This window comes from Stomoxys calcitrans, chromosome 4 (genome assembly GCF_963082655.1).
Source record: "Stomoxys calcitrans chromosome 4, idStoCalc2.1, whole genome shotgun sequence".
Lineage (NCBI taxonomy): Eukaryota > Metazoa > Arthropoda > Insecta > Diptera > Muscidae > Stomoxys > Stomoxys calcitrans.
In genome coordinates, this window is record NC_081555.1 from 122,157,604 (window position 1) to 122,182,210 (window position 24,607).

At 36.7% G+C, this 24,607-nt stretch overlaps 1 protein-coding gene and 1 long non-coding RNA gene across 2 annotated transcripts in view; one reads left to right on the forward strand and one right to left on the reverse strand.

Annotated features, from left to right (window-relative positions):
- Positions 1 to 24,607, forward strand: part of LOC106092358 (uncharacterized) — a 324,230-nt gene that overhangs the window by 67,169 nt on the left and 232,454 nt on the right. The window lies entirely within an intron of this gene.
- The window catches only part of LOC106095972 (PDZ domain-containing protein 8), a 38,179-nt gene continuing 28,453 nt past the window's right edge, over positions 14,882 to 24,607 (reverse strand). Inside the window, exons 4-8 of the mRNA XM_013263458.2 lie at positions 21,206 to 22,547; positions 20,995 to 21,138; positions 20,192 to 20,854; positions 19,888 to 20,119; positions 14,882 to 15,687 (exon numbers count right to left, since the gene is read on the reverse strand). Coding sequence (XP_013118912.1) covers positions 15,433 to 15,687; positions 19,888 to 20,119; positions 20,192 to 20,854; positions 20,995 to 21,138; positions 21,206 to 22,547 — 2,636 coding nt within the window. The 3' untranslated portion in view covers positions 14,882 to 15,432. The remainder of the gene's footprint in view (positions 15,688 to 19,887; positions 20,120 to 20,191; positions 20,855 to 20,994; positions 21,139 to 21,205; positions 22,548 to 24,607) is intronic.

The window sequence follows — 24,607 nt, forward strand, 5'->3', positions numbered from 1 at the left end:
CGGATAAGAATTGCGCTGTTACATAAATAAGAAGGAATTTGTGCAAAAATTTAAGGCACTCAGCTGTTCTGCTCCGAAATTAAGCGTGCTTGCGACAGACGGACGGACGGACATGGCTATATCGACTAAAAAAATCATAAGTATTAAGAAAATATATACTTAATGGGGTCTTAGACGAATATTTTGGGGTGTTACAAACGGAATGATGAAATTAGTATACCTCCACCTACGGTGAAGGGTGGGAGTGGTATCAAGAAAAAAAAATTATATTCTTGTAAAAAACCAGCTGCTAAGATATAACTAAACTAAACATATAAAGTCCCTATACATATTTGGGTGAAATCTGGTACATAAAGTAATCTCGTACCCTTCAATACCTACACCAAATCGCAGGTTCTTACATACACATATCCCTACATAAAACCATCCAGGAATTTTAGTTCTTGGTTTTCTTAAGGCTTCAGTCTCTACACGCAAAAAAATAATTCGTTTCACATAAACAAAATTTTCGCCAAGTAAACTTATTTTCTAAAAACCGGACTTTGTTTACGATTAAAGTAAATGTTTGTTTGCGATAAATTCTTGCCAGAATAGTTGACAATTATTAAGTTTTGTTTTACCCTTGCAATACCTTTCATTCCTGATATATAGAAGATGTTATTTGAGGTTTTGCCTCTGTTCCTTAGTAAAATGGTAATGGGCAAAATTTGCATTTTTATTTGGGGTTTCAACTAGTTTATCTTTGTTTATAAATTAATATAACGTCATGATTAAGATATCATATAACGTCGCGAAAAGGACGCCGAATTCAGCTTAATGCTGTTAATTAATTTAAACTTAAATTTTTGCCAAATATAAGCAGATCTCAGTTGGTAATTTAAATTCATTCAGAGTTTATTTGGGTTTAATTTGATGTTATGGCCAGTGTTGGCACTCAAGAATATTATTTCCTACCACAATTTAAGAAAAACCCTACCAAACCCGACCAAAACCTACCAAATGTTGCGCAAGCCAAAAATGTATTTTTACCCACCACCGAAAAGTTTCAAAGCTACAAAGTACTAGATAGTCGTTATTCATACAGGATCTAGATACGCCCGTCCGTCTATTTGATGAAATCACTCTACAGCCTTAAGTTAGAAATGACCTCTATCTTGATATAGTACCCATGACCCCATTTTAATGAACAACCGTGCTGAGTTTGTGTAAAGCAGTCCCCCAAATTAAGAGTTTTAGCCCAGAAACGCTTTTATTACCAATTTTCGTCACTCAGGGTCCAGTGAGTTACATAGACCCTGAGTATGGACTAGATTTGGCCATATTTGTATGCAACTGTCACATATCCCTGTTTTCCGACTGAAGGCTTTGAATGCACAAAAGCCCCATTTCCTATCAACAATTTATGAAATTTAGAAGAGATACCTTTAAACTCGTACCAGTTATAATCAACCTCAGAACTAACGCCCTTTTTCGGGAAATTTGAATCAGTGAGACCCCTTGTTACAGTATTTGGCTTCTCGACTTCCATGGTTTTTTTCTGCACTCTTAACGATTGTACAGAAACGACAAGGAGTGATTTTTTTCGGTAATTAGCTTGCTATTCATATGAACGTTGGAAAACCCTACCAAAAATTGATGTCAGCCTACCAACCTACCAAGATGATAAACACCTAGCAATTTTAGTAAGATCCTTCCAAAAACGGCAACACTGGTTATGATACAAAAATTTTTTAAAGGCCTTCCAGTTTCGCACTACTCTATTATGGTTTTGTATTATGATCTACGGTATTAGTCATGCTATAAATAAAACAAAAAAATACTTATGGGAGTTGTTGTTTTCGCACACTAAAATGTCTACTTTGGGATGAATACTTCCTTACTGTGTAAATATTACCAAACAATGTATGTGCCTTCGGAATTCTTGTTGCGTTTTTTGAACCTGGCAGCCATTTGTTTGTGTCTTAAATGATTTTTACCATTGGACATACCAGTATTTTTGTACCTTAGGCTAAATTTTAAAAATTTTTGACTTTCCTACTTCAGTAAGCTGCTCAATATACTGACTACTATTCGTCCAATCAAGACAAGAAAGGAAAAAAAGTTGTGTGTGAGAATGTATATAATTATTTGGAAGCCCAGGGATTGCTTGGGATTATTTTCTTGTGAAAGCCTACAGTAATGTGCAATAGTGTGGGTATTTTCGCCAACCACTGGTCTATACGCTCAAGGATAGACACAAGAGAAAATTTGCTGATTCGGTACACGTATAATTGTTTGCGGCTATCGACCCTCTTTTGTAATTAAAGAGTTTTTTGTATTGCAACAAAAGAAAGGTCCTTTTATCGTAGGCAAAGCTGCTAAGGGGTTTACAATAAACAAAAATTGTTACGTTAAATAATCCTACGTTTATGGCTAAGGTTTGATATGTTGAAGCGAAGTGATAAAGAGATTTAGTTTGTCGTAAAAATGTCCCAAACATTTTATTTTTTTTGCGAATATGTGACAAAATACCCCACAAATGTCGCCAGCATTAGGAGGGGATAGGTAAGGTTAGGTTAGGTTTAAGTGGCAGTCTGCCATCAGACTCACTTAGATGTTTTCATCCATTGTGATACCATAGGAACAGAAGAAGTAAGACGCTTTCTAGTTCCTACCGTTGAACCATCTAGATCGCTTTAAAAAGTCCATTAACTTGTGAATGTTCACATCCACTAAGTCAGACAGGTTCTCAAAGAAATGAGAACCTAAAGTTTAACTTATTCTGACTGCTAGTGCGAGCCACACACACACGCAGAAGGTTTTCTATATTCTCTTCTTCTTCGATGTCATCACAGCTTCTGCAAAAGTCGTTGTTGACAACCTTCAGTCTGTCAGTATGTTTTCCGATTAGACAGTGACCTGTCATGACGGACACAATGACTGAGACGTCTGTTGTAGCCAGTGATAGCAAAGCGGTAGTCTTATTCTAGTCTGGATTAGGCCATATAGTTTTGGAATGCTCACAGCCCTCTTTTTGACCATCTATCATAAATTGTCCTTCGGGCCTGTTCATGAAAACTTAGCTTACATGTCGCTAGTCGCATACCCACTGATTCCACTTTGCCTGGAATGTGTAGTTTCGCAAGCTCGTCCAATTCCCTGGGATATCTCTGTGGCCCGTGCGACCCAGAACGGATTTTGAACTGTTCAGCCATCTCGTTGAGAGATTTGCGACAGTCGAGGGCAGTTTCATTCGTTGTCCTTCGGACCTTCCCCCACGTTAGTCTATAATGTCTATTTTTAGTAAAGTAAAGAGTTTTCCCATAAGAGTAAGACAAAAGCAAGAGTAAGACAAAATCCATATTTTGAGATAAATGATCGGAAGAATAAAAAGGAAGGTATGCCGTTAATAATGAAAAAGAACACCAGCGAAATGGCCACCACGACATTTTTTATATGACCATATCCTATTCATGAAATTTCCTTTAACCAAATCGCAAAGTGATTGCCCTACTTCCTCGATAGCAGTTATGGTATGGTCATAGCAATAACGGACCGGCATCTGATAACCTTATGAATTCTATACTTATCTTTCACGTGACCCCAAAGGAAATAGTGGCAAGGTGTTAAATCACAAGGGCTCGTTGGTCAATTGTTATCACCTCTTCTAGAAATAACACGGCCCGAATACTTTTCCCGTAAAAGACCATTCAGATCACTTAGTTCAATACCATCGAACTCTGACCATAAATAATCATTTATCATCTCTATATAGGGCCATTTATTCATCGTATCGGTTTTTCGAAAAAGTATGTTTCAATAACCCTGCCGGACCATAAACAGCATCAAATACACAATCGTTGAGAATGGAAAGGCTTCTCAAAAATAATCCTTGGGTTTTGCGAGCCCCATATGGGACAATTTTTTTTCTACTTGTCAAATGTCAATGAAAAAAACCTTAAAATGTGGCAGCTACCGAAATACCAGTTGATTTAAAATAAGACCTCTTGATGGATAGTTGAATACTTGTTAAAAATTTTCCATATAAAATAGTTTAAAGTCCTAACAAAAATTATGCGTTAATGATTACAGCTTCCGTTTATTGTCACCACATGTTACAAATGCCATAACAAGGTGAATATTCCGGCATAATGTTAAACAGCTCGTTATAAAAATTTACGTACAGTGACATGCAAACACTTCTCTGACACATTTTTGAATGCAATGCACTATAATGCCACTCTTTTGCTTTGCTTTCCTCATCTATTAAATTAAAAATGAAAAGAAAACAAACGAAATAATGGTCATTAGAACGAAGCGTAAATATAATTTGGCCAAGTGCCAGTTAATCAATATTTCCTGAGAGCCGTGACTCGGTCAATAATTTCATTCTCCTACGGCATGTGGATGTCTGTCTGTTTTGAGTTTTGCTGCTTTGTCCAAAGATGCTGTTTCGGGAAAGGCAGTCCGTTGGTTGTGGCGGGAGGAGAGCATTGTATAAATAAAAAATGTAAACAATAGATAAATTACTAAGAGGAGGAACGATGTCGGTATGAAACCATCGCAAGGATGCCGACTCTGACATGAATGCATCACAAAGAACCCAAAATTGCGATTGAGGTGTTTTTCCATTGAAAAGAAATGTATTTCCCGCAGAGCACATAGTCATCGTGAGCAAGATAAAAAAAAAATATACACAAACAAACGATTGGATGTGGAGCGGAAGAAAGGAAATGCCAATGAACTTTTTTATCATTAAAATCAATGCAAGTTCGCCTATTTTCCAATATTATGGAGTGGCTAAATGAGAGGTTATTCCTGGCGGTAGCCATACATCTGCACAAGGTTCATGCGGGGCTAATAGCACCTTATGATCTGCTTGGTATTTTGAAATTTTTTGAATCCTTTTTGAAGTGTTCATATAAGTTGTGGTACATTATGAACATAAATAGTGAAGGCTATCTTAAGGCAGTTATAAACCAGTAAGGAAAGGCAAAAGTCGGGCGGTGCCAACTTTATAATACTCTACACCTACCCTATAAATACAAAAGTGGGGCTATATCTATTTCTGAACCAATTTTGATGGAGCTCGGCGGATGCATTCAGATAGGTTATTAAAATAACTGTATCAAATTTCGAGCAAAGCAAATATGTTCAAAATAAAATAACTACGGTTGATCAATGACAAAAAATTACCAAAATGTGACGAACATATATTGTAGATAGGAGCTATAACTAAATCTGAACCGATTTCTATCAAACTTTATGGACATTGTGGAATTCGTCGAGGAAAGCGTTGTACAAAATTTTGGGAAGATTGGTCAATAAATGCGCTTGCAGTGGGTCTAGAAGTGAAAATCGGGCGATATATATATATTTGAGCTATACCTAAATCTGAACAGATTTCTTTAAAATTCACCAGTAATATTGAGAGTCATAAGAAAATCCCTCCTGTCGAATTTCAAGAGAATCGGTTAACAAATGACCATTTTATTGCTGTATTACTGCAAATCGGACGAACATATATATGGGAGCTATATCCAAAACTGAAGCGATTTATTTGATATTTACCAGTAATATCGAGAGTCATTAGAGAATCCTTCCTACCAAATTTCAACAGAATCGGTTAACAAATGACTATTTTATTGCATTATTACTACAAATCGGACGAACATATATATGGAAGCTATATCCAAATCTGGACCGATTTTTTCCAGTTTCAATAGGCTTCGTTTCTAGGTCGACAAACATGCCCATACCAAATTTGAAGATAATCGGATGAAAATTGCGACCTGTATTTTGTACACAATTAACATAGACAGACCTGACAGACAGAGGGACATAGCTAAATCGAATCAGAAAGTGATTCTGAGTCGATCGGTATACTTATGAATGGGTCTATCTCTCTTCGTTTTGGGTGTTACAAACAAATGCACTAAGTTATAATACCCTGTACCACTACTGTGGTATTAGAATTGCGACCTCTAGGCACTCAAATAGTAGAACCAGGAGATCGGTTTATATGGGAGCTATATCAGCTTATGAACCGATTCAGACCATATGTTAGAAGTACTGTGCGAAATTTCATCCACATCGGTTTAAATTACGCCCTCTAAAGGCTCAAGAAGTAACATTGGGATATACATATTCTTGATCGTCATGACATTTTAAGTCGATCTAGCCATGTCCGTCCGTCCGCCTGTCCTTCTGCATGTCGAAAGCACGCTAACTTTCGAAGGAGTAAAACTAAACACAAGAAATTTTGTGCAAATACTTCTTCTTCTTTTGTGATGGTAAATGGGCCATATCCGTCCATGTTTTGATATAGCTGCCATATAAACCGATCTTGGATCTTAATTTCTTGGGCCACTATAGGGCGCAATTTCTATCCGATTTGGCTTAAATTTTGAATTACCTCTTTCGTCATGACTTCTTAAAACTGTGCCAAGTATGGTTGTAATCGTTTCCTAACCTGACATAGCTGCCATATAAACCGATCTTGAATCTTGATTTCTTGATCCACTAGAGGGCACAATTATTTTCCGATTTGGCTGAAATTTTGTGCAACGGCTTCTCCCATGACCTTCAATATACGTGCCAAATATGGTCTGAATCGGTCTATGCAGCTCTCATATAAACCGATCTCCCTATTTTACTTCTTGAGCCCCTAAAGGACGCAATTCTTATTCGAATTAGCTGAAATTGTACACAATGACTTCTATTGGGGTCTTTAACATTTAATTCGATTATATTCCGAATCGGAACATAACTTGATTAGCTCCATAGCGATTAGCATAGCACTTATTTTCTTTTATCTTTTGTATGCCTAAAAAGAGATACCGGGAAAAGAACTCGACAAATGCGATCCATGGTGGATGGTATATAAGATTCGGCCCGGCCGAACTTAGCACGCTTTTAGGTGATTTACGCAAAATTGTCTATATTCGGTGCAATTTCACTTCTGTGTAGTGAAGGAGGACCTCCTCTCCATAACGCAGGTGATGCATATTTTTGTACCCTACACCACTACTGTGGTACAGGGCATTTTAACTTTGTGCATTTGTTTGCAACGCTAAGAAGGAAAAGAGCTAGACACATCGATAGGTATACCGATCTGCTTAGAATCACTTCCTGATTCGATTTAGCTATGTCCGTCTGTCTGTCTATTTGTCTGTCCATGTATTTTTGTAATCAAGGCACGGTTCGCATTTGTTGTCCGATTTGCATAAAATTTTGCACAAGTCACTTTTTTGGTGCAAGGACGAATGACATTGATTTTGAAAAAAATAGTTTTAGACTTAGATATAGGTCCCATATACATTTTTCATCCTATACGTCCTTTTGAAGCTGTAAAAGCCACAATCTTGGTCTGATCTTTACCAAATTTGGCATGAAGTGTTTTTTTTTGTGTCCAACTCCAAATTTCATCAAAATCGGTGCTGATTTAGATATAGCTCCCATATATATCATCCGATGTGACATTTGCAGTCTGTAGTATCCACAATTTTCGTCTGCTCTTTACAAAATTACGCATGAGATGTTTCGTGTGACCTAATAAAATGATGTTTCGTGTGACCTAATAAAATTTCGTGTATAAAATTTCATCAAAATCGAATCAGATTTAGATATAGATCCCATATATATCTTTCATCCGATATGGCCTATTGAGGCTGTAGAAGTCACAATTTTGGTCCGATTTTTACCAAATTTAGAATGAAGTGTTTTTTTTGACTTCCTAATACATGCGCAAAGTTTCATCAAAATCGGTTTAGATTTAGATATAGCTTCCATATATATCATTCATTCGATATGGCCTATTAAGGCTGTAGAAGTCACAAATTTAGTCCGATCTTTACCAAATTTAGCATGAAGTGCTTTTTTTGACGTCCTAATGCATGCGCAAAGTTTCATCAAAATCGGTTCAGATTTAGATATAGCTGCCATATTGATCTTTCACCCAATATGCCATTTGCTGTAGAAGCCACAAATTTAGTCCATTCTTTACCAAATTTGACATGAAAAGATTTTTTTTTACGTCCCAATATGTGTGCAACATTTCATCAGGATCGGATCGGATTTAGAAATAGCTCCCGTATATATATTTCACCCGGTATAATCTTTTAAGGCTGTAGAAGCCACAATTTTGGTCCTATCTTTACCAAATTTTGCACGAGGTGTTTTGTTTGACGTCCCAATATGTGTGCAAAATTTCATCAAAATCGGTGCAGATTTATATGTAGGTTAGGTTAGGTAAGAGTGGCAGTCCGTTACAAAGTCACTTAGACAATTTTAAGTCCACTGTGATACCACAGTAGCCTGTGATACACAGTACTGTGATACCACAGTAGCAACAGTGGACTTACAATTTTGCACGAGGTGTTATGTTTGACGTCCCAATATGTGTGCAAAATTTCATTAAAATCGGTGCAGATTTATATGTAGGTTAGGTTAGGTAAGAGTGGCAGTCCGTTACAAAGTCACTTAGACAATTTTAAGTCCACTGTGATACCACAGTAGCAACAGACCAAGGGCTCTGGTGGGAATTGAACCCATGTCCCTCGTTTAGATTCATATGTAGCTCCCATATATATTTTTTAGCCGATATTTGCCTTTAGACTTACGACTGCCAGAATTTAAGCCCTATTGTAAAAACATCTTGCTGTTTTATTCACTATTTTAGTAAGCATACAAAATAAAAGACAGACAAGATTTAGGATAAGGGTCTATATTTATAAAAAGTAGTTGGTAGACTCGGTGGTGTAGGATAATATATAGTCGGCTGCACCCGACTTAACCTATCGAACAGAAAATCTGATATGTCTGTAGACCTAATCGAGACTACAGATATTTTGAAAGCGTACTGAGAAGTCAATATATTAACAATAATCATACAATTTTCAAATCTTATATCATTATTGTGGAAAAAATTGTTTGGATCTGACACGCAATTATTTAGCAAATGGATGCGCAAAATTACAATGTCATGTTGGTCGCGCATATGTTTTTTTTTTATTTTGCTTGTATTAATATGTTTTTCTTTTTCTTACAGTATTGTGTGCGCAAAAGTTTAATGTCTTGAACAACAACTTTATTTTTACAATAAAATGCAAAAATATAGCAGTTTTCTAAGAAAACAACGATTATAATATATAAAACAATAAATTATAATATATAAAACAACAAACATAAATTTATAAAATATTTTTAATAAGAAAAAGTATAAAGAAATTGTAGATGTTTTCGATACTTTTTACATCAACGTTTATTTCAAACACAACTTGGAATATTTATGAGTTCTTTATTTATTTTAATAACACATATGAAACTTCTCTCACATCTACAAATTCCAGTCTAGTAAATGCCCAGGAAACCCTAAAAGATAAATCTGACTTTTATGCTATATTTGACATTCTGCTTCTTTAGAAGATGCCTATGGAGAGACAGAAGAAAGCCTTGCTTTACTTTAACTGCGTATGACAGAACGTTTAACCTGTTAGCCAAACTAAGAAGAGCTTTACAAGCGCCTCGATGTTCTGCGCTTCTTCTAAAATATCTGACATCAAGCTTCCGAGATGTCTTTCACTACTCGATGTTTACTTTGGACTTTTGATCGTCTCGGTTTGCGTGTACCTCTATGTTTGCCTTCAAAAGACTTCTTCGCTGGAGCTTCTTCATCCATTCTGACAACATAACCTAGCCATCGTATCCGTTGTAGGATTTTGATACGTTGTACTCATAGAAAAAAAGTTTGCTGAAAATGGCAAACACTGTCTGCTGAACTTTAATTTTGATGCTGCTGTAGCAGCAGTTCTACTATTACTGCAATTTCAGAGTAGCAGGCTTATTGCTGAAAAGTCTTAGAAGAAAAAATAGAGCACATATAAAAATGTGTGTCTCAGTAGATGTTTATTAGCACCACTACTATATAAAATTTTTAAAAAATGCCCAAAGTAATCAAAAAAAGTAACAGACAACCATACAAATTAGCATACAATTTTTTTTTTCAGCAGACTTGTGTAAAGACAGCAGATTTTGTTAGTTGAAATAACAGAAATGTTGAAGAAATGTTTGCTAATACAGCAGCCATATGTTTGCTTTCCAATTTTCAGCAGACAAATACAGCTGTTTAAGCAAACATTATTGTTGTTTCGAATAACAAGTATTGGTTGAGTGTATGCTGACGTCGTCATACAGCTCATACAGTTCTTGGTTCATATGACACCGATTCTTTCCGTTTGCTCCATGATCCGAGGCTCGCCTCCAGCCACCCCTTACCCACCGATGTTGGCTACTGGTTACATGAAGGCTCGACTTGTCATTTCGAGTATCATTGGCACTCAGTATATAATTAAGAGTAGAGTAGAGTAGAATCGAGTAGAATCGAGTAGAATCGAGTAGAATCGAGTAGAATCGAGTAGAATCGAGAAGAATCGAGTAGAATCGAGTAGAATCGAGAAGAATCGAGTAGAATCGAGTAGAATCGAGTAGAATCGAGTAGAATCGAGTAGAATCGAGTAGAATCGAGTAGAATCGAGTAGAGTAGAGTAGAGTAGAGTAGAGTAGAGTAGAGTAGAGTAGAGTAGAGTAGAGTAGAGTAGAGTAGAGTAGAGTAGAGTAGAGTAGAGTAGAGTAGAGTAGAGTAGAGTAGAGTAGAGTAGAGTAGAGTAGAGTAGAGTAGAGTAGAGTAGAGTAGAGTAGAGTAGAGTAGAGTAGAGTAGAGTAGAGTAGAGTAGAGTAGAGTAGAGTAGAGTAGAGTAGAGTAGAGTAGAGTAGAGTAGAGTAGAGTAGAGTAGAGTAGAGTAGAGTAGAGTAGAGTAGAGTAGAGTAGAGTAGAGTAGAGTAGAGTAGAGTAGAGTAGAGTAGAGTAGAGTAGAGTAGAGTAGAGTAGAGTAGAGTAGAGTAGAGTAGAGTAGAGTAGAGTAGAGTAGAGTAGAGTAGAGTAGAGTAGAGTAGAGTAGAGTAGAGTAGAGTAGAGTAGAGTAGAGTAGAGTAGAGTAGAGTAGAGTAGAGTAGAGTAGAGTAGAGTAGAGTAGAGTAGAGTAGAGTAGAGTAGAGTAGAGTAGAGTAGAGTAGAGTAGAGTAGAGTAGAGTAGAGTAGAGTAGAGTAGAGTAGAGTAGAGTAGAGTAGAGTAGAGTAGAGTAGAGTAGAGTAGAGTAGAGTAGAGTAGAGTAGAGTAGAGTAGAGTAGAGTAGAGTAGAGTAGAGTAGAGTAGAGTAGAGTAGAGTAGAGTAGAGTAGAGTAGAGTAGAGTAGAGTAGAGTAGAGTAGAGTAGAGTAGAGTAGAGTAGAGTAGAGTAGAGTAGAGTAGAGTAGAGTAGAGTAGAGTAGAGTAGAGTAGAGTAGAGTAGAGTAGAGTAGAGTAGAGTAGAGTAGAGTAGAGTAGAGTAGAGTAGAGTAGAGTAGAGTAGAGTAGAGTAAAGTAGAGTAGAGTAGAGTAGAGTAGAGTAGAGTAGAGTAGAATAGAATAGAATAGAATAGAGTAGAATAGAGTAGAGTAGAGTAGAGTAGAGTAGAGTTGAAAAGAGTAGAGTAGAGTACAGTGCGACATAAGTCGGAACTCAAAGTTCCAGTCCGTGTAGTGCACAGTTAGTCCGTGTAGTGCACGAGTCTAACAATTTTTTGGATTAAAAAAACACCTTTGTATTCGCTGCTATTTCATTTATTTGTTAAAAGTTAAGGACAAACAATTTGTATTTGTTATTTTTGTTGGGGATTTTTTCTGCTTTTACATTGGTAGTTATTCATTATAGGTTTGTAACATTTTTTTGTTGTTGTTGTTAAAAAAGAAAACTTATATTTTCTGTATGTATATATATAAAAACGGGGATTTTTAAAATTATTCAATACTGTTTCAATTAACATATATCATTTTGTTCGTCGTCCTCGTTTCATTCCAATTTGAAATAAGCATAATTCGCCTGCCTTAATAAATAGTTTTAACATTTTATTTTTGTTATGTTTTCTTCTTTTTCCATCACTTCCTAATAAATAATTTAATTAAAAATTTCTTATAATTGGTGTATTTTTAACACTAAATTGAGATATTTTCTTTGTTTTATATTTGTTTTGCTTCGTTTTCATTCACTCTGTTCGAAAAGGCTATTTGAAAACAATTATTTTGTTTTTCTTTCGATAAAATATGAAACAATTTTTTTTGTTTTATTATTTTGGGATTTTTGTTTTAAAAGAAAAACAAAGGGTAAATGTTCATAAAAACTGGTGCATCACTTGGTTAGTTATTGTAAAACACATTCAAGTTACAACATATAGTAGTTATGGTTAAAGTTTTATATATATGTATATAGTTTTGGACTTGCTTTTCTTTTGCGTTAAAAAATATTAAGCATTTTAATAATAATTTAAAGGAATGACTTTAATCTCTAATAAAAAAAAAATGTGGAAGATTTAAAAAGATAGCAATTTCTATAAACGTAATTCTTTGAAAATAATATAGGATAATATTTTGTTGGTGGAAAAAAAAATACATTTTGTGATAAAAAAAAAATTAAAATCGAAAAAAGTTATTGTGCGCTACAAATTTGAAAGTGTTCATGGATTAAGTTGAATAACAGTTTATATAAAGAACAAAAACAAATAATTGAATTTTATTTATAAATTAGAGGTTGAACATTAAATTGCTTTAATGATTTTTTCATTGGACATACCAGCATTTTGGTACCGAATCTTTAAAAATTGTCACTTTCCGAGTTTATCATCCTCACTCGTTCGAGCTGCTCAATATACCGACAGCTCTTTGCTCAGTCTAAACAAAAAAATGTTGTATCTGAGAATGTACCTATTTGCAAGTCTTTGGGTCTGCTACGCATTATTTTCTTGTATACGTACAAAGTAATGTGTACAGATAGGTTTCTACCGGGTAAATACCCAACGCTTGGGAATTTATTTGGTAAATACCCAATAAATATACCGCATTCCCTATATGGCCCAATCTGGACGACGTTCAACAAAAAGGTTTAGAGGGGTATGAAAACGCATTATTTCAAGTTTCATCAAAATCGGATGAAAAATGCTCCTTTTATGCGCTCAATACTCTATATCGGGAGATCAGTCTATATGGCAGCTATATCCAAATGTGGTCCAATCTTGATGATAGTCCACAAAAAGGTTTAGTAACAAGAACTCGCTGTACTAAATTTCATCGAAATTGGATGAAAAATTTCTATGATATTCACCAGTAATGTCGACTAGACTGAAGAGAAAATCCTTCCTACCAAATTTCAAGAGAATCGGTTAATAAATGACCATTTTATTGCATTATTACTGCAAATAGGACGAACACATATATGGGATCTATATCCAAACCTGGCCCGATTTTTCTAATTTCAATAGAGTTTGTCTCTAGACCGTAAAGCATGCCTGTACCAAATTTGAAGACGATCAGGTGAAGATTGCGACCTGTAGTTTGTACACAAATTAACATGAAAATACAGACAGACAAGAGGACATAGCTTAATCGAACCAGAAATTGATTCTGACTCGATCGGTATACATATCAATGGGTCTATCTCTCTTCCTTTTGGGTGTTACAAACAAATGCACTAAGTAATAATACCCTGTATACAAATTATATAGCCTATTGCTCTTTCCGGAACAACCTAAACAGTCAGCGAAACTTTCGAGCGAATCGGTTCAGCCGTTTATGAGTCTATTCGGAACAAACAATATTACAAGGCCACAAAAAAAAAAAAAAACAAACACAAACTCATTTTAAAAAGGGCGATTTTTTAGCTATTTTCTTTTTAGTATCACTGGTTTCGAGCTTTGTTTTTTTGACAAACATCTTCAATTTGGTCTATAATTTAAACATGAATCGTCTTACAAACGAACAACGCTTGCAAATTATTAAATTTTATTATCGAAATGCGTGGTCTGTTAAGAAAGTTCATCGCGTGCTTCTTCCATTGAGCAACGAAGCTCATTTTAGGCTCAATGGGTACTTAAATAAGCAGAATTTCTCGATTTTAAAGTGAGGATTATCCAGAAGCATTGGAAGAGCTACAAATGCATCCAGAAAGTCGCAGTTTGGTCGCTGGTGGTATCATTGGACTGTACTTCTTCAAAGATGATGCGCAACGTAACTGTGAATGATGAGTGCTACCGGGAGATGATATCCAACTTTTTTTGCTCAAAAAGCAAGAGCCTGACTTGCATTATATGTGGTTTCAACAAGACGGTGCCACATGCCATACAGAAAGCGTAACAATGGACTTATTGACAGACGAGTTCGGTGAACATTTTATTTCACGTTCGGGACTTGTCAATTTTCCGCGAAGATCGTACAATTAAAAGCCTTGAGACTACTTTTTGGGGGACTATGTTTAAGCTCATGTCTATTCAGAGAAGCCCGCTTCAATTGAATCATTGGCAGACAACATTGTAGCATTTATTAGTGAGATACTGGCCGAAAGTGTATGCCAAAATTGGACTAAGTAGATAGACCATTTAAGGGGCAGTCACGGTCAACATTTGCATGCAATAATCTTTAAACATTGAATTATATGGACAGTACTCTAGATTCGAATAAAGATTTCATTCATTATTTTGAATTTTATTATTATTATTTCTTCGAAAATCTTTCCTATAGCACTTAAAAACTCACCCTTTATATAGATTTGGGTCAATTCACAGGAAGTCGTCCCACACGAAAATGATGTCCCAAATGGTCATATATACCAAATGGCACAATATGGAGTTCTTGTGAAAATTATGTGAATGTTAAATACGAATATAAATAATGTTCAAATGTTGGTCATGTCAAAAGTGGGCCGCAAACACCGGGCCAGTTCGTAAATAACAAAATGTAATGTTGAAAGAAAATACAGTATTCTATTTAAATTTGTTTGATATAAATTTCCATGTCTTCGAAATTTTAACATATGAATCTCTTAAAGATACTCTTTATTTTAACTTTAGATTAAAAAGTCATTCCTTTGTTATTGTAGAAAACCAAAATTATTATACATCAAAATTATTTTAGATATTAATCCATAACTACTCTCACATACGTTTATGAGTATATATGTATGTATATATACATACATTTATATATAGAAATACTACGGAAATAAGTATCATAGGGTATAATTTTTATCTGTCAGTTAAACATTTATCCCCCAGGAGTTCAATTTTAGCAGAAAGTTTTCTTTGTTTTTTTTTTGTTCATTTAAAGGAGGGAGATTATCTTATATACTACTTTTCTAATACTTTTAATTTGACTACTTCAAAATTCCATAAAATTTAGTATTGATTTTTGTTTAATTTGTTGTTTTTTTTTGTTTTGAAATGATTTCAGCCTTATTTGTGTATAGTTGTGTTTTTGTTTTTCAATAAATCTCTCCCTTCGTCCCATCTATTCCAATGTCTTTGTGTATAAGTATGAGTTTGTTTTTTATAATGAAATATTAATCCTGTAATGCTATGTCATTCGTTATTTTATTGCATAGCCACCCCCTGGGCATGTTGCAGTCCTGTGCACAGATACAGCATTATAACACTAAGCGCCTGTATGCGTTCCTCCGATTTCCCTAAAATATTTGATTTGTTATTGTGTTGATGTTGAGTGTTGATGCCATCTCCCGATGGAGTTGTGGTAGTGTTGATGTTCTCGTTGTTGCCATTTTTAATGGATGCTGCCAAATTGGAATGGATTGCCGTTTCACTATCCAATGCCAGACGGAGTTTGGTTAACTGTAATTAAACATGTGCTAGAAATTTAGTTTTGTAATTATTGGGTTGCCCAAAAAGTAATTGCGGATTTTTCATATAGTCGGCGTTGACAAATTTTTTTACAGCTTGTGACTCTGTAATTGCATTCTTTCTTCTGTCAGTTATCAGCTGTTACTTCTAGCTTGCTTTAGAAAAAAAGTGTAAAAAAAGTATATTTGATTAAAGTTCATTCTAAGTTTTATTAAAAATGCATTTACTGTCTCTTAAAAAATCCGCAATTACTTTTTGGGCAACCCAATATATAAAACCATATACGAGTATAATAAATAATATCCATTTTATTAGATGACTGATGTGAGAAAAGTAACCCCGCTATTCACAAATTGATGGACAAATTTTTGGGATTGTCGTTCCAATTACTTGTGGGGAAAATCCTTCGATTTTAATAATCTTTCTGAAAGTCTTCTGAAATTTGTCTGGTTCTTTGAGAATTAAAGCTTTGTTTTCTTCATCATGTCATTTACTCCATTGGACATTTTTTATCAAAGCAAAAGATGCTTTTATTAAATATGATGCCAATTTTACTTCTCTCCGAGATGAAGATTTAGATATTTATTCTCTTGAGGCTCAAGCTGTTGGGGTTAGGAAAATGTGGAGTAGGATGATGGAAATGTTCGATAAATCGTCTAATAATAACAATACCGAAGATATTACATCAGCGGAAAGTAAGTATCAGCTATCTTTCAAGGCATTCGTAAATAGTATTGCGTCCATTAATCGGAAACTTGAGGAGTTGCTATCTCCGAAAGGCATCTACTGCCACGGTAGAACGAAGTATGAATAGTACCCCTCGGGTAGAATTTCAGGGAATCAGTGAGAATATGTCTTGGTCCCAAGTCTTTCATCACAGTGGAATGCCAAGTGAAGTGACTGGTCTTTTTAATGATTGTGGTCCCCATAGTCTAAATGGCCTTAAATGGCACATATGATAATGTCCGAATTCTTGTTAACAATCAGTTGGAGTTGTTGTTTGATCTCCCGGTTCGGGATTTAGGGACTTGTTCAGGTCTGAAAACCCCTCAAAGAGCTATTAATGGTTGTATTTCGGCTATGGCGATGTAAGAGGTTTCTACGAACGATTGGGATCCCATATTTGTTTTTCTCTGCATTCATAGGTTGCCTAATAATACAGCTTTGTTATGAGAACATACAGTGACAGACGAATCTGCGTTGTCTACTTCGAAAGATTTGAATCGTTTCCTTTCGAAAAGGATTCAAACCCTTACATGCCTTTGTGATATTCGTTGTATTGATTCCCCAAAGAGACCTGAGAAGAAAGTTAGATCTCACTTTACAAAATCTTCCAACCCAAGTCTACTTCAGCTTCTACGGTCAAATTCTGCGTTCTCAGTCCCAAATCAATTCATCCTTCGCGCATGTGACCCGAGTTGACCATTAAGGTATTCTGTACTTTGTCGGTAGAATTGCTGTCTCAATTGTTTGGCAGTCGGTGCTTTTGCAGCATCTGATACTGACAGATACTGACCACATTCTTATTAAAAACTGTCTTCTATTACTTTGGGCTTTCCGAGTCAACCGAATTGAGCCTTTAGCTCTCCGAGCAAATTGAAGTGACGTGGGTATAAGTAGATGAATACAATTTGAATGGAAAAGAAATGCTCACAGTTGACGGTTCTATCCTTTATTGTATTCTCAGTACATAGAATTTAGAGAATAAGTTGTAAAATCGCTAAATGTTCCAAGGCCGGCGGCAATGTTTGATTACAAAAATTCGCGCAAAGTGCGAGTTTCGAAATCATGATCCACTAGCCAGTCAAAGTGTTTTGAATAATATCACACACTTGATCAACTTTTTTAAGTTCGTTGCTATACTATTCCTTGAATAGAAAGCATAGAATATGATCCCGAGCTGGAAGATGTTCGAAAAATCACGAAAAAATTTTTAAGATCATAATAAAGGGGCGCATTTTTATTTGAAATTCGAATATGAACAGAGTGACGTTCTTGGTTATCGATTTGATTTTTTTATCCATCGACACAGCCAGTAACATTTTTATACCCACTCATTTTGTCATTCCCTTTGCAACACATCGAAATATCCATTTGGGACAGTGAGTTGTGTTAGGCCCTTCGACATCCTTCGTCAATTTGGCCCAGATAGGTCCAGATTTGGATATAGCTGCCATATAACCAATCCTCCGATTTAGAGTCTTAGGCCCATAAAAGCCACATTTGTTATCCGGTTTTGCTAAAATTTGGGACAAGGAGTTGTACAAGGCCTTTCAAAATCTTTCTTTAATTTGGCACAGATCGGATCAGATTTGGATATAGCTGCCATATAGACCGATCCCTCGATTTAAGGTTTTGGGCCCATAAAAGGCGCATTTATTTATTATTGTCCGATGTCGCCGAAATTTGGGACAGTGAGTTAAGTTAAGCCCCTTGACATAATTCTGCAATATGGCACAGATCGGTTCAGATTTGAATATAGCTGCCATATAGACCGATCTCTCAGTTTTAGGTTTTGGAGCCATAAAAAGCGCATTTATTGTCCGATGTCGCCGAAACTTGGGACAGTGAGTTGTGTTAGACCCTTCGATATCCTTCTTCAATTTGGCTCAGATCGGTCCAGATATGGATATAGTCGCCATATAGACCTTTCTCTCGGTTTAATGTTTTGGGCCCATAAAATGCCGCAAAAAAGCGCATTTATAATCCGATTTAACCGAAATTTGACACAGTGACTTATGTTAGGCTTTTCAACATCCATGTTGTATATGGTTCAGATCGGTATATTTTTAGATATAGCTACTAAAAAGACCAATATTTTGTTATACACAATTGAACAATGTCTTGTACTTATTAGAATTTGGTCTAAATCGGAACATATTTCGATATAACTGCCATGGGACATAAGGTATGCAATTTTCACCGGATTTTGATGAAAGGTTGTTTAAGTATACATCCGAGATGGTGGGTATCCAAAGCTCGGCCGAACTCAGCGCCTTTTTACTTGTTTTTTAACTATTATTGTACCCATCACCATAGAATTTTTATCATTCCGTATGCAATATATCGGATACTACAAAATGTATATATTCTTGATCCTTGTAAAAAACGATTTAGCGATGTCCGTGTGTCTCTCCATCTATCTATCTCTGTTTCCGTCAATTGTAATCATGCTACAGGTTTTAAAAGCAGAGCTAATGAGCTGAAATTTTGTGCCGACTCGTATTTTTTTTTTTTCATACGCTGGTAAAGTTCCTTAATGGGCAACATCCGACCATATTTAGTTATAGTTGCTTTATAGACCAATCTATCGGCATTCTTGCCATATATGGTCCTGATCCGGTTACACTTTGCTATAGTTGCCATACAGACCGATCACCCGGTATACAGTCTAGTGCTCATAACAGAAGCAATTATTAGCCGGTTTTGATGAAATTAGATCGGACAATATTTAGATATACTATTCAGCCCACCAAAGTCCTATTTGATACAAATATCTTTTATTTGAGTCCCATATTACCACGGTCAGTAAATAAGTTCAGTTTGGTGGATGTTTGGCGGGGAAACTTACTCCTAAAAGTGGATATCAATTCCGTGCTTTACTCCCAAGAACTTTTCATTTGAGCCCCGTATTGCCATTGTCGCTAAATGTATCCGTATCCCTCCAAACATTTCGCTCACATTTGAATATCAGATTCGTATTCTACTCTCAAATACCATGCATTTGAGTCCCATTTTGCATGATTGGATTGGTGGGACGGCCCCTAGGCACCCCACCCCGAAATTGAAACAGGGCAAAAGAAGTTTCGCTTGAATCGCCAAACACGTCTCCGTATTTTATTGTTTTTGAAATTTAAGGTGAGGGGGAGGGTCCATACAATCGGAATCCGTGGTAGTTTGTCCCGTCCGTACTAAACCCGATCTTGCTCATTTCGAACTCATTCGTTTGTATTTCTACTACAGCTACTAAATTTCCCATGAACATTCCATTAGGGAAGAGGGGATACTTCTCTCATATCCAAGAGTGCAGTCCGATTAAAGTTTGAGCTCAAAGATTAGGGACCTCCTTCTTTATGCCGAGTCCAAACTGATTGCCGCATAGCGACACCACTTGATAGAGAAGTTTTAATATGGCAAGATACCTCACAAATGTAGGCAGCTTTAATAAGGGGATAGTGGTATTTCACTTACCAATAAATTAATCTTCTCCACACGTTCGCTACCGCTAACGTTGCTATATAATTGCCTACTGGCATTTTTGGCCAGGCTCATGACATCTTCATCTCGGGAAAGCTGAATAATGTGCTCTGTTATGAAAACCACTTGTTCAGGTGTAAAGCTTGGAACATCTACAGGTAGCGATTCCAGGCGATGAGTTACCAAATCGAAAGTGTTGGGAGCTGAAGGGACTAATGAAGATTTCCTATATTGTAAAAAAATTAAAAAAAAATATATCAAAATAATAAGTAAATTTAAGTTAGATATGTTTACCCACCTTGAAGGCGTATGCTGCGGACTTGGCGGCAGGCTTTTGGCAATGGCACTTGGTGTTACCATACCACCGCCTCCTGTGGCCACTGTATTGCTAGTCGTGACACCAGCTATAGTCGATACTATGCCAGGTATGGCCAAATTATTGGCCGAATTTACACGTTTTATACCCTGGGCCAATAATCCGGTCAAACTTGAACGATGTACCTCCAAATTACCAGGTGTTGTAGCGGCAGTTGTTCCATTATTGTTTGCCGCATTAGCCTTTGAGATGCCAACGGCACCACATCCGTCAGCCGCATTGGGTGAACCATCACATTCCGGTTCCACTGCCACATCGATATCGGGCTCTGTTACCATAAACTCGGGAGTCTGCACCAAAGGTGTTTGCTGTTGCAAAGCCGACGAACAATCGACTGGACCACATACGGTGGCATTCTGACACTTGTTAATACACTTTTTGTGGCAACACATAAAGCACTCACGACACTGCATGGCATCTTTGAGCCAAATTTTCTTGCCACAAAAATCACATTGGGTGGCTCGTTGAAAGTGTGTGCGTACAAAGTTATGCGCTCGAGGCTGTGAGGGTATCGTGTCGGTTGATTTGATGGAAATATTGTCCGAGTAACCGCTGTCGTCGGTTTTATCCACAGATGTTATTGATCTGGAAAGTGAAATGGTTTAACATTTAAGATTAAAAATAAGAAAAATTCACTTTCGTAATGGATTTTTGCGGGATCTATTTGGGGTTTCTAAACGTTAGCCTATTATCAATTTCTACGCTTTCTTATTTCTTATACTCACTTTGATTTTAGTTTCGCTTGATGTTTTGAGGGTGTTTCTGTCGCTGACAAATTTGGATTTCCATCCCATGTGAAAGCGAACAATATGTCTCCAAAGCATAGATTGGGATTAAATCCGGACTGAGCGGATAAATGATGATTTTTCCTAAAAAACAATTGAACATTAGTCAATAACGGCACCATAGCGGACAGTTTGTTCAACTTGAACTTACAAATCTTCCGGCATGGGAGGATTCAATTCGTACGCCTTAAAACTTTGACTTAAACTGGTCTCACAACATTCGGCCAGTATCTGATAAATTGGAATGTTGGTGAAGCCCAGCAGCTGATTCTCACCCAGGCTTTTGCCATAGACAGAGATGTTTAAAAATTTACAATGGGGATCCAATTTGAAATTACAAACATCTTCCATATGTATAAGATGCGATAGTTTGCAATCCACGGTGGAATGTTGATAGTAATGTTCGACATCGTTGACTCCCGATGCTGCTGAGTTGCTGGTGGTGGGTAACAAATTGGCCAACAGACTCTCGCAGTTTGTTCGTGAAGGAACTTTAGGTAGATTTAGCTGTTGCTTAGCCGCTAGTTTTGACAATTTCGCTTTGCCCTCATCGTCCTTTGAGGAACCATCTCCGTGATCCCGGCTAATGGTCTTCTTGAGAGCCTTTGCTATTAGCTTCGTCTTTTTGGGTGAATTTGTGGGAGTATTACTAAGGCTGGATTCGCTGCTTGTGCTCTTCTCCGCCACCGCCAAGGAACGTATGGGGTTCGGTGATGGTGCAACAGGCTCTGGTGTCTTTGCAACTGGTACTGTACTATAACCCGAACGAGCATCACCCAAATCCTCATAGATATCCAGATCCTCCAATATGGCATCATTGCGTATAATACCCGGTATGACGCGATCGATTCGTAAACAAAACACATTGGCCTGTAGACTTTTAATCACTTTGGCCACTTGCTGTATGGTGGAGACACGTTTTCCCTCTATGGCCAAAAGAATATCACCCACTTTCAAATTAGATTTGCAGGCAGGTGTATTCGGAAGCACCGCCTCGATTTCCACACAATCAGCAGCGGATTGTTTGAAGATAATGCCAATTTGCTGATTTTTAGCCTTATGAATTTCCACGTCTAATGAGACCTTCACATGCCGATCATCCTGTTGCCAAGCCTCGACAAAGGCCAACGAAGCCATCGTTATAGTGCAATAGATATCGGTCAGGTGTGTGGGGCACATGAGACGTGATATTTCGGAGACCTTAACTTCCAGTACCCCATTGGGTTGGATGTCGCCTTCGCCCACATCTTCTTCTGGTGTTTTGTGGAAGAATGGCTTGTAGCGAAGCTTATAATTGGGCAATGTATGCTTACGCCGTACAGCTTTACGTATTTGATTAGATATGAGACTGGTAATATTCGATTGCATCTGCCGTCCTTGGTAACGTGACTCTATGGCCAAATCCAATTCAGGATCGCCCAAAAAGCTTAGGGACCAATGGGTATAAGGGTTGCGTGTGAACTGTAAGCGGGCCAAACCAGAGAGTTGTTTAACTAGAAAGGGAAAAAGAAAGAAAAGTTGAGGTATAATGTTGATAAAGTTTTTTGGAAATTTATTATTTTCTTTAATAGGACCGAAATTGGCAACAAAAACGCACTAAGTTCGGGCGGGACGAACTTTTGATATCCACCACCACGGGAGACTATTTTTTTTTGCAAATAGAGAAATGCATATCTTTAATTTTTTTGCTCTTAATAAGTGAATTACGAAATATTATGATAACCGGTTAACCATAACACGTGATGTTACGGACATTTTGCACTTATCACCTTTTCAAGGAAAAAATTTCAATTTTCTGAAAACCCAAAATTCAAATATTAAACAATCGTGAGAAAAAAACGCATGGAGATTCATTATTCTTTTTGAATATTGCCCGAAATGTTTCACAAAAATACAAAAAATACCCACTTTGGGAAATGATAGTTTCCACATCGGCATTGTTAGTAAATTAGCTATGGATTGCTACAAATTTAGTAAATGGAATTTGAATTTGGCTTTGGAATTTGATAACTCGACGGGTTTACCCAATTTTTAAATGAAAAATTGCCTACTTTGAAGTACATATAACACTCGTTTAAGTTAACATAAAACAAGTAACAAGTAAAAGCGTGCTAAGTTCGGCTGAGCCGAATCTTGGGCTCCCACCACCATGTATTCTGCTAAAAATGTACCCTTATTAAATGATATTGTATTTGAAATATTGTGGTCTCAAGAAGTCTTATCGGGGTTTCGGTACTTAGGGGGCCTATATCACAATAGTGACCGATTCGGATAAAACTTGGCACTGATGTTGTAAGTCATAAGAAAAGTTTTTGGGCCAAATTTTAGCCAAATCAGGTGAAAATTTTGGCTTCTTAAGGCTGCAGAAGTCAAATCTGAGGATTTGACTTTATCTGATTATTGACCGATTCAGATCATATTTGAAATGCATTTTGGAAATCATAACGCAAGTCCGTTTTCTAAATTTTAGCCAAATCGGAGGAAAATTGCGACTTCTAAGGGCTCAAGAAGTCAAATCATGGGATCGGTACTATATCCGAATCTGAACCGATATATATTATTCAAGTCTTTGTTTCAAATTTCAGGCAAATCGTATGACAACTGGGGCTTCTAAGGGCTCAAGAATTAAAATTCAGGGATTGGTTTATATGGGGGTTTTATCTATTTATAGAAGTCATAACTCAAGGCTTTGTTCCAAATTTCAGCCCAATCGGATGAAAATTGAGGCTTCTAAGAGCTCAACAATCAAAATCCGGGAAATGGTTTCTATGGGGGCAATATCAGATTCGATTCATACTTGCCATGGATGTTGGAAGTCATAACTAAAGTCTTTGTTCCAAATCGGAGAAAAATTAAGGCTTCTAAGGGCTCAAGAATTAAAATCCGGCGATCGGTTTATATGGGGGCTATATCTGCTTATAGACCGATTGGGACCATACTTGGCGTGGATGTTAGAAGTCATAACTCATGTTTTTGTTCCAAATTTTAGCCATATCAGATGAAATGTGAGGCTTCTAAGGGCTCAAGAAGTCATATCCGGGTATAGGTTTATATGGGGGCTATATCTGATTATAAACCAATTCGGTTCGTACGCAAGTCCGTTTTTCAAATCGGAGGCATATTGAGGCTTCTAAGGGCTAAAGAAGTCAAATCGTGGGATCGGCTTATATGGGGCAATATCCAAATCTGAACCGATATGGCCCATTTGCAATTTCCAATAACCTCAATCAATTAGAAGTATCATTGCAAAATTTTAAGCGGATAGCTTTACGCGTTCGACCGCTTTCGTGATTTCGACATACGGACATGGCTAGATCGGCTCAGAATGTCGAGACGATCCAGAGTATATATTTACTTTATGGATTCGTAGATCAATATTTCGAAGTGTTGCAAACGGAATGACAAGATTAGTATGCCCCCATCCTATGGGTATACAAATATATATAATGGGTTGCCCAAAAAGTAATTGGATTTTTCATATAGTCGGCGTTGACAACTTTTTTCAACCGCTTGTGACTCTGTAATTGCATTCTTTCTTCTGTCAGTTATCAGG